General features: G+C 45.9%; 1 protein-coding gene across 1 annotated transcript; it reads left to right on the top strand.

The window, feature by feature from the left end:
* Window positions 1–5,371: 5,371 nt before the first annotated feature.
* Window positions 5,372–8,814, top strand: LOC309444654 (carbohydrate sulfotransferase 4-like; the record flags this gene model as incomplete). The annotated part of the gene is made up of 2 exons (XM_082062661.1): window positions 5,372–5,436; window positions 7,668–8,814. The coding sequence occupies exons 1-2, from the start codon at window positions 5,411–5,413 to the stop codon at window positions 8,812–8,814; spliced, it is 1,173 nt and encodes a 390-aa protein (XP_081918787.1). The 5' UTR covers window positions 5,372–5,410.
* Window positions 8,815–10,437: the final 1,623 nt, after the last annotated feature.

The following is a 10,437-nucleotide window of genomic DNA, read 5'->3' as shown; positions in this document are numbered from 1 at the left end:
TGTAGACATCTCATTGCCTCCCTTTCCCCTGCTCAGGACTAAGTCTGGGTACCAGTACTCTATTAGAGGGAAGTTATCCATATGAGAAAGACAGCAGTGTATGAAAATGCCATGGACACATCAACTGAGTGTCCCTGCTACATGCTTTCCCTTTAAATAAAACAATCCCAGAGCAAAAAGAAAGATAGACAAGCTGGGGCTATGGGTGAATGGTAGATGGCTTCAGAGATTTTATACCATTACACCTCCAAATAGAGCTAAATAACCTGAGCTGCTTAAGACAAAACATTGACAAATAATAAGTAGGGTGGTGTGTGAGGGGTCTGTTGGGCCAGGAGACCTTTACAGCATGACATTGATGCATTGTTACACTGTCTTGTATCTACATCTTGTCAAGTTTCATCTGTCTCCTTCAACTCTTCTACAAGTGTCTTCGGTTCTGTGGCTTTAATTCCCATTACTAATTAATAGTTCCTGGTTTTAGAGAAAGCTCCTCGTTTCAGGTGGCTCTCCCTTTCCTTTCAGACTTCCCTCAGAGATATCTGTTAACATGCAAATATTCTGCAATGATTAACAGTGTTCTGTTTCGTCTTAGGCCAGCAGCATTTGGCTAGGGACGCTAAGAGAGAGAGATATAAGCTTATATATAGTTAATAAACCTCAAGATACTTAGATTTCTCAATGACACAACCTCTATTGCCATCTTTTGCCAACACAATATTGCATTTTGACCACACTTAGGTTTTCCCTGCTGCAATAGCAAACTAGCATTAAACCGTGAACGTGCTAATATAAGTTTTCAGATGTTGTACTAACAGATGCTCGGTGTCACAGTGTGGGTGTAGCCCAGAGCACCCTGGCAGCCATACAAACTAGCTGGTGTATGGAGTATGCAGGAGCACACTAGCCTGCCCTTGGAAAGGCATCTCACACAGACATCTCATCAGTCATTTGTCTCATCTTTCCTTGTTCTGGAAGCCACGGGGGGCAAGTTTTGCTCTGGCTCAGGAGGAACTTGCTCTAACTGGAATTTGGCATACATGTTTGTCGAGGTTTGTTTGTGGAGTGACAATAAAACCATGGCAGATGTATTGTTAACCCCCTCCTCCCTTCAGCCCCTCCCTCTCCCTCCTTCTCACTAAGGACAGGTGATCGGGAGGAAAAGAAGGACAGAGAGAAGAGAGTTTGAAAAATTAAAAATGTTTTACTAATGCTACTGATAAAATAGAGAAAAATAATACAAAATATACAAAACCAATCTTGAAAGTCCTGGCAACTGCTCCAGCAGATGTAGGGCCAGCACCCAAAGTCCTGGACTGGACTCTGCAGCCAGCCAGAACTGGATTCAGTCTGTCACTGGGCCTCAGTTTGCAGGGAGGACTTGCAAGGTCCTCTCCTAATGTTGGCCTTAAGGAAAAGGGACGAGATCCTCATGATCTCCCACTTTTATATGAAGTATCATGTGAATGGGATGTTATACTCAGTTGGTCAGTTTTTGGTCACTTGTTTCTCGTTGCCCATCTCATGAGATGTACATCCATCGTTATCAGTGACCTTGCATTCCACTGCTATGTCTACCAAAACATGTATCTAACTTGCAGGAGAGTGCATTTAATAAGGCGGCTTTAGCTGACAGGCAAATTCACTAAAAGAGAAACTTGTTTTTAACAAAACCAGGACAATGTTGTACCTCTGCTCCCATGGCTTCTGGTGCTTGCCTGACTGTTGCATTTCCTTTCCATCCTCTAGAAATGATATTTTCTAAAGCGACCAGAGTGACTGTATACAGCATCCCTGCCAGAAGAGCTCTTTCCTAGAGTCAGAGTTCTGCTCTGTTCCCTTCATCCCTTTGAAAGTGATGAGTGACTGACATACAGGTGACTTTTTTTAATGATTACTGCTAAGTTTCTTTGCTGCAATGAACAGGGTTTTCCCTGTGCATTTCAAAATACAAAGATGCAGCAGTACTTAAAATCCAGTGATCAGTACAGTAGATCATGCACGGCCCTTGTGCGAGTAGCCACACTGTAGGTTCCTGTCACACTCAATCTTCCATAAACTTCCATTTTTCCTTTACAGCTTCAATAGTGCCAGCTGGAAAACACAAGCTTTCTCTGCTTTGAAAAGGAGATTGCTTTCTGTGGCAAGGATTCACCAGGGCAGCCCTGTTGACTTTTAGGGCAGCTCCCTGATGTCGTAACTTTGGGGTGTAGGAAATGTGAGCTATCCCATCACACACCTCTTCAAGGTGGATTGTGACATCAGGAACTAACTGATCCCTCTAGATAAATATTTACAGACACATGAGAGAGAACTGTAGTCTTCTAAATCTGCCTTTCTCCCAGGAAGGCAAGAAAGACTGGAAGGTATCAGTTTTTGTGTTTGAGAGTCCAAATGCTTTTCCAAGGTCAAAGCTGCGATCTGAGCCAAACAGGACATTACAAGGTAGCAAACTTGCCTTCAGATTTTAGAAGACAATGCCACCTCTCATCTCTGCCTGGAATCCTGACAGTGAATAAACATTGCTGTCTCCGAAGGAGGGTGTTCCCGATGGCAGGGCTTATGAGACAGACGAGTTGAAGCAAAAAAACCAGCAAGGATGCAGAACATGTGAAGGGCTTTGATCAGTCTGAGTCGCAGGGTTGTGATCTATCTTTCATGTGGCAGATGGCTCCAGGGTTAATATTCCTCCTCTGACTTAGTGGTGCGGGGTCCTCTGCAATCAGTGGAAAGAGAGAGAGATTCCGCAGCACGACTCCCATGAGCTGCTTCAGACATCAGCCCAGCATAGGATGAATTGTATTCTGCAGGGCGTACAAGAGCAGATGCTAAAATCCCGTATGGCTTAGACTGTGAATAGGGAGAAGTTACTCATTGTCTCTTTCGGTAAAAAATGGTGGTATTACTAAATACAGTTTTTATATGCCAGGCTCAAAACGGGGAAGTAATTCTCAAAACATACAGTCAAACATATTCTCATTGCCAGGGAATACTGTTGATGCCAAAAGTATCTGAGTTTAAAACATGATTGGACAAGAGAATAGAAAAAAATCTAGGTGCTGTGAAATGTGAAGATAAGCTTGATCTCAACTGATTTTAGGCAGCTTCAGGCTCTCAAACATCACCCCCCACTTGCCACAGCAAACAGAAAAAGAACAGCAACTTCTAAAGCATCGGTCACTAGCTTATTTTGGACGCCTACATTCAGAGAGGTGAATCATGTACTGCAGAGCCCGCTGCAGGCAAGGAGAGCACCTAGGGATGAAAATGTCCCTCTTGTTCTCTTCCCTGGGCCCCTGCTGTAGATGACGGCAGAAAATGGGGCAGGGGGCTGGTCAGACCTTTCCGTTGAGCAGGTTACACTGCTCTAGGCTTGCCTGTTTCTCTAATCAGAATGTCAGACACTCCCTCGGGGAGGGAGTCTTCTCTAGCACCAGCACTGAGGAGCCACCTCTAGTACATTTCTCTGATGTTCGTCCTGTTGCTGTGCTGGGGCAGGTGTGCTCTGCGTATGTGTGCTGAGGAGCACAGCACACATTGCTTGCTTCTGCAGGGCATGAGAAATGGAAAGTCTGGCTGCGTGGGCAGTTCACAGGGCTCACTAGTCCCCAGGCCCCCAGAAAAGACTTTTAATCATGGAAGGAGGGTAGAAAGCAGAAACGTGATCAGCCATTGTGTGAGGTGGAAGCAAGGGGTACAAGGCCGGGTGATATGTGGCTGACATGCATGAAGCAAAGGCTGACTGCCATATGCTTCATAAAGCTGGTGAGTCAGACATACAGGGAGAATGAGGCCCATTGTTCAGGAGGCAGAGGATTCCTCCTTCACTTTCCACAATGGGCATGTCCCAGGAAATACAGAGTGCCCTGCCAAGCCTCGTCTCTAAAGAAGGGTACATTCTCCTCCCAGTGCAACCACTCATGCCACAGAGGCTGCCTTCTGGAAAGCTCGGAACTTGGGAACTTGCAACTGAAAAAAATCTGCTCAGGCCTGTGACTAGAGGACTGTACAGCAGTGCTCAGTGCCGTCATGAAGCTGGTGCCAAAGGACCAGCGTGTCTTGCGCGAAGTGCATACAGGTAGGACTGTGGTTTTGATACATTTCTGTTTGTGCATCTGTTGGTAAGAGAGGAATAAGGCTTCAAGAAGAGAGCCACTCAAGTGGTATGACCTTTACAAATTAGCTTTGTAACACTTAATGACATACAGGTAAATCCTTCCTGCAAAGAGCATCCGGGCAAGGCAGAGGAACACATAGCTGAAATCCAGGTTGCACAGAACATTGCATGGTTCTCTTTGCAGGGCCCTGCTGGGACCACTGCCAGCTTCTCACCTTGTTTCCCAGCCCAGGGTTACCAGGGCTTGACCCTCTGTTTGCAATGCAACAAGTGAAGGGGAGCATGACCTGCCCATTCAGGTTGTCCCTCCTGCTGGAAGGACCAGCCTTGCCCAGATTTTTTGCTTCTGCTCTCTCCTGTGCTCCACTTGGCCTCAGAGCAGCTCAGTTTGATCCTTGGGGACAGGGGACACCATCAAGAGAAGGTCTGCACCTCTCCAGCTGGTGTGACAGACACGATGAGACCTGGAATAGGAATGACCCAAAGCGATTGTCTCTGCACAGTTGCAGAACGCTGTGCTTTTTTTTTGGAGCCCAGTGCTGCCCTGCTTCACTGCCTTACCTGGCACAGCCCCATTGAGCTCCAGCACCCTTGTGAATCATTAATAGGCCATCATTAATAGCTCCTTTTACAGCTTCTCCTTTCATACAGTTTTCTTTCCCAGCCCCTAAATGTTTAACTCAAGGAAGGCAGATACAGAAAAGAGTCAAAAAGACTTAACGTGAATCTGCATCTGCTTGCAACACAGCAAGCTGCCAGAGCAATGGTAGGTGAATATGCGCCATCTCTACACTCCTGGTGGGCAAGGTGGTCCCCTTGCAGCAAGGGTTCCTGTTTGTCCTTTGCCTGGACACTCCATAGTCATCCCTGTTCATCGTTTTATGGAGAGCAATCTCTGTGGGAGCTTGCAATGGGACTTATAATGAAAGCAACTCTAAGTCTCCTTCATGAACTTCCTGGCCCCGCTCCTTTACTAGCAGTGTTTGATCATTTGTGCCGCTGCAAGAAACTGCCATTCCTCTGCTTTGCTGCTTAGTGCAGGGTGGGGTTTTCTAGTTTAAGGCTGGTCAAAGTAGGCGGGCACTGCAGAATAGTCAATCTTAGAGCCTGGACATACACAAATGAAGGGGACAGGAGGGGGCAGGCACAGGTATAGGTAAGAGCAGAGTATATCTGCATGTCAGAGGGTGGAGTGCCAATGTGTGAATGCACAGCTGTCTGCGTGGCTGCCCAGAGGAGCGTTCAACACAGCAGTGTACACGTGTGAGGGCAGCTTTGCTTGAATCAGGTCTCATGGTGCTTCAAGAGACCTTGTTAAGGTGAGATTTTTCAACCCTTTCTTGGTGTCTGGTGTGGATGCTCTGGAGCCCAGAACTGTATTCACTGCTTGTGCTCAGGAGCCTGAACTGGGAGATAATTTTTGTAAAATATTGTAAACATTTGGATGTCAGGTAATTGCTACACAATTCCTTCTGCAGGCAGAAGCTGTTGGTCTGGCTTAGATGGTAGGTCCTAATTCTCCAGACTGTCTTCTCAGTGCTCCTTCTCTGCACTTCCTGCTAATCACAATCATCCCATCTGTTCTCTGAATGGGCAGATGCTGCTTCTAATTCTGCAGAAGCTGATCAAGCCAAATTGAAAAAGGGTTTGATAAAACTATGAGCAACCATCAGTGCCATGGAAGACCAGTGTCTGATGCTTCTGTGGCATCAGATCCTCTTTGCTACACTTCTGCCACCACAGCAGTGAGATCTTTACAGCTCTGGAGAGCTCCCCCGGCCTCACAGAGCACTCAGCCTGTGTAGCATGAGGTATTTTGGGCTGTACTGTCCCCCGCTCCTCAGACACATGTAGGTTCAACAGCCCTGTACCTGGGGACATCCTACCCATGCTCAGCGTGTGTTAGGTGGGTATGTCTCCCTGGGGCTGCTTACTGCTTTCTGTAATGCTCTTTCTTTGCCAGGATCAAGTCTTTCTAAGACCTCTGTGTGTTTCTGGAAAAGCTTAAAACTCTGCTCATGTTTTTGGAGACTCCAGCTGCTCAGGCAGGCAGATCCCAATCTTTGCATTCTTGCAGGTGTGCTGTGGGAGACTCTAATGTGGTGGCACCGGACCATCGTATTTTCCAGTAGTTTCTGTTCTTCATCCTCAGCGCCTTGAGCTTGTCCCTGTTTGTTCTGCTCTCAGCCAAATCCTGGCTCATCTCTGTGCCAGCAGACAGTAACCCTGTGCCTTTTTTTGTTCTGCGGCTGAGTTTGCCTCAGTCATTCTGGGCTGATCTCTACTCTGCAGCTCTGCGAGGGCTCATATTTCACTTTTGCTATATGAAATGAACTGAATCACTTGTGATTCTTGATGTTTGAAGTAGGGAAAAGATGGTTAAGTGTAAGACCTTATCCCAGCTGCCATGGTCGAGAGATACAGTGGTGAAAAATAAGGTTATGTAATTAGTATTTATTTCATATTAGGAAATGTCTGATGGAACCTCTACCTCTGCTGCCTCTCTGTTCCACCTCACCAAACACACACAACTAATTTCAGTCCTCCCCTCCCTGTGGGACAGACTGGTCAGGGCAACAGTCAGATTTCTGTGCTTGCTGGTGCTCAGGCTATGAATTGTCCTCAAGCAGCACAATGGACAATTTCCAATAGTGAAGTCATCCTCAACAGGCACAATAGAGGTTTAGAGTGAGAAACAATGAGCAGGTTTTGGGCAGACCTTTGAGCCGGACTAACACGTTGTACCTCTTCTCATAAAAGGCCTACATGATGAGTGTGGTTGGAGGGAGGGGTAGCAGGATACAGTCTTTAAAAGAGAATTAAGCTAAGAAAGGGGTTAGTTTTAGCTAAGCCTGCCTGCCCAAAGATGGAGGAGGTAAACCCTCATGGGCCTTTCTAGCAAAATTGCCTCTGATGTTCTGATGGTGAAGGAGATAATGCTGTTCTTGTATTTATTACAGTGCCAAATAGCTTCCTTTTGTGTTTGAGTTTTTGCCTGGAATGACAAAAAATGTTACCTGAAATTCAAAAAAGAATATAAGCAAAGAAATGGAAACCTACATTGTATTTTTACAGCATTCTGGCATAAAAATAATTGTGAACAGTGGTCAGAACAGGAGCTTAAAAGTAATGATGTGGAACTGTTGAATTCTCCACAAAACTCGTTCCATCTTTCCTCCATAAAAATTGCCAGATTAATGTCTGCAGGGATTGTGTACACTGAGTACACGTTTGTGTGCACTGACTTATTTCAATACACTGAACTAACTCTTAAAACTTTGATAAAAGTGCAGACAAGCTTTTGAGTGATCTTCTAGGACTACGTTAGAATGGTTTACTGACAAACAGTGCTTTTGTCCCAGAAAACTTTCAGCCCCGCGGTATTTATGTCCTTTGCAAAGACACCTTGTGCTGTGGTTGTCACAATATCACCAGTAGTGAGGCAGCTTTTCAAAACCCTGATTGTGCGGGGGGGAAAGGCAGGAGCCTGATTCACCATATCCTGCTTTCTTCATGGTGCTGTGATGCTGAACTTCCCCTGTTTCTGCAGGTCCCTTGCAACCATGGTGAAGTCTAGAATGGTGCAGGTGTTTCTGATCCTGGTGGTTATGTCCTTCCTTCTGATCTACTTTCTACCCTGCAGCAACAATGCCCTCACGGAAGAAAAACCCTCTCCAGTCCACATCCTCATTCTCTCCTCCTGGCGGTCAGGATCTTCCTTCACTGGACAAATCTTCAGCCAGCACCCCAGTGTCTTCTACCTGATGGAGCCTGCGTGGCACGTGTGGGTTAAGATGTACCAGAACAGTGCCGAAGTCTTACGCATGGCGGTGCGGGACCTAGTCCGGTCGGTGTTTCTGTGTGACATGTCTGTGTTTGATGCTTACATGTCTAGCCAGAAGAAAAAGTCTGATTTATTTCAGTGGGAGTCAAGCCGAGCATTGTGCTCCCCCCCAGCCTGTGACTTGTTCAGTCGCAGTGACATAATCACTGCAGACAACTGCAGAATAATCTGTGGCAAGTACCCATTCAGCAAGGTGGAGGAAGCCTGTAAAACCTACAGCCATGTTGTCATCAAGGAGGTTCGGTTCTTTGACCTGAAAGTTCTCTACCCTCTTCTCACTGATCCATCCCTGAACCTCAAAATCATCCACTTGGTCCGTGATCCTCGAGCTGTGTTCAGGTCCCGAGAGAATACAGTGGCAGACCTGAAACGTGACAGTGACATTGTTGTGGGGTCCCAGGGGACAAAGGGAGAAATGGGACCCTACAACACAATGGAAGTGATCTGCAAAAGCCACACTGAGATTTACAAGGCAGGCAGCCAAGCCACTCCCAGCTTCCTGAAAGATCGCTACCTGCTGGTTCGCTATGAAGACATAGTCAGAGACCCCCTAGCAAGGGTTGCTCAGATGTACAAGTTTGCAGAACTCCATTTCACACCTGAACTTCAGAAGTGGGTGCACAACATCACCCATGGGAAGGGACAGGGAGCACAAGCCTTTGATATTGGGTCCAGAGATGCACTGAGAGTATCCCAGGCCTGGAGGAAGGCCCTTCCCTTCCAGAAAATAGAGAAAGTGCAAAATCTGTGCAAGGATGCGATGGACTTGCTGGGCTACAGGCTTGTTCAGTCTGAAAAAGAGCAAAAAAATATGTCGCTGGATCTTTTGTCTGCCCGGAACTCCTCTGAGTAACAAATTCTGCAGGCAGAAAAGCTGCTGTCTGCACCTGCTCTCTGAAGGCTGCAAAGTGCAGAACTGTTTAGTAAAGCAAAGGAGGACGGAGGTACATGCACATGTGTGTAAGAGTGTGCACACGGATGTGCTGTTCAAGGACAAGTAGCACGGGAACCCTGACTCATAAGAGCTTTCTCGGCGGCGGAGGGTCACTCTCCAAGGCCCCTGGAAGCTTTGCCGCAATGGAGGTGGAAGAAACACAAACCTGTGTTCCAAATTAAGTCCCTGATTTACGCGAAAGAGGAAGTATGTATAGGGTGGAGCAAAGAGAATGCCGAAGGAGAGGGACCAGACAGCAGAGCTCAAACCCCTCACAGACCACAGCCAAATACTAGTGGAACTACGGGGAGTAATCGCACTGCAAAGAGGAGGAGATATAAATGGAAGCTGAATAAAGAGAACATCATTTATTGTGCTGACCAGGATATGTAATTGCCAGAAGTGCAAGGATGACCAGACATTTGTTTCTGGAAAGATCCTTTTTTTGGAATGGTTGAGTTTTCAAGCCCAGGGGGTTTATTTTTTTTTTTTTTTTTTTTTTTTTTTTTTTTTTGTTTTGATTTGGTTTTTTTTATTCATTCTTGTGCCTGGGCATCCAGCCTTGGTGGCAATGTTGGCAAAATGTTTGTGTTTGTTTACTATATAATGGAAAAACAATAAAAACAGCTATTGTTGAAAATAAAAGCTCCTAGGTTTGCATAAGTGGATCCATTTCTGGGACTATGTGAGTTCATTTATTTTTCAGCTGAAATAATTCTGTCTTCTGGCTTTCCAAAACAAGAATAGTTGTTCTCCTGGGAGTTCTCACAGTCCACGTGTGTTACTGAGAAGAATTCGTGTTAAGGTTGAGACTGTAAAGACAAGGTAAGGACACAGATTGCATTGGTTTAAGTACTGGAAATAGGAAGATAGGTTAATGGCAGCGGACTCAAGAAGCTGAGAGGAGTAAACTCTGCTTTTATACCAATGAAGTGTAAGATGGAGAAGTCACCAATCAAAGGGACATTTAAAAAATGACTCTGGTATTCCTGTCCATTGCTTTTCAGCCTGATGCATGCAATTGGTTCTTCACTGGTAACTTTAGTTATGAAAGGCTACAAATCATCAGTTTCTATGACTGCTGCCTAACTTGAAAAGCAAATGGGAAATACCCAAATTCCAGATAAGAGTTTGCAGACCCGGTATTTCTGCCTCTGGAATTGTCTTGAACTCAAAGCTTTGGCATGTATGTTGCCACCTCCTTCCAGGTTTACAAATACTGCTGCTCCAGGCAAAGCTGTGGAAAGGGCGTTCCTGATGCTCCTGCTATGAATATGAGAAGCCAAACTGTCTCCAGCATATTGGAAGGAATGTAACTATGTCTTTGGTAAGACAGAGTAGAGAAAACAAGTATTTTTATTGTGGGAGAAGGCAGAGCCAGAATGCCCAGAAGCACAAATGTATGATACAGTGACATCTCCGGGTCCTGTTAATGGAAAAGCGGACTGAGGAGACGTAGAACCATGTGCCTGCACAAGCAGGATTGTGGACAGCAGAGTCGTTCAGTTCAGGACAGACCAAAGAGGATAACCTGGAGTAAGC

The sequence above is a fragment of the Streptopelia decaocto genome (genome assembly GCF_964273445.1).
Source record: "Streptopelia decaocto genome assembly, chromosome: 11".
Classification (NCBI taxonomy): Eukaryota; Metazoa; Chordata; class Aves; order Columbiformes; family Columbidae; genus Streptopelia; species Streptopelia decaocto.
The sequence above is the reverse complement of the archived record's forward strand: the minus strand, read 5'-3'. Positions and strand labels throughout refer to the sequence as shown.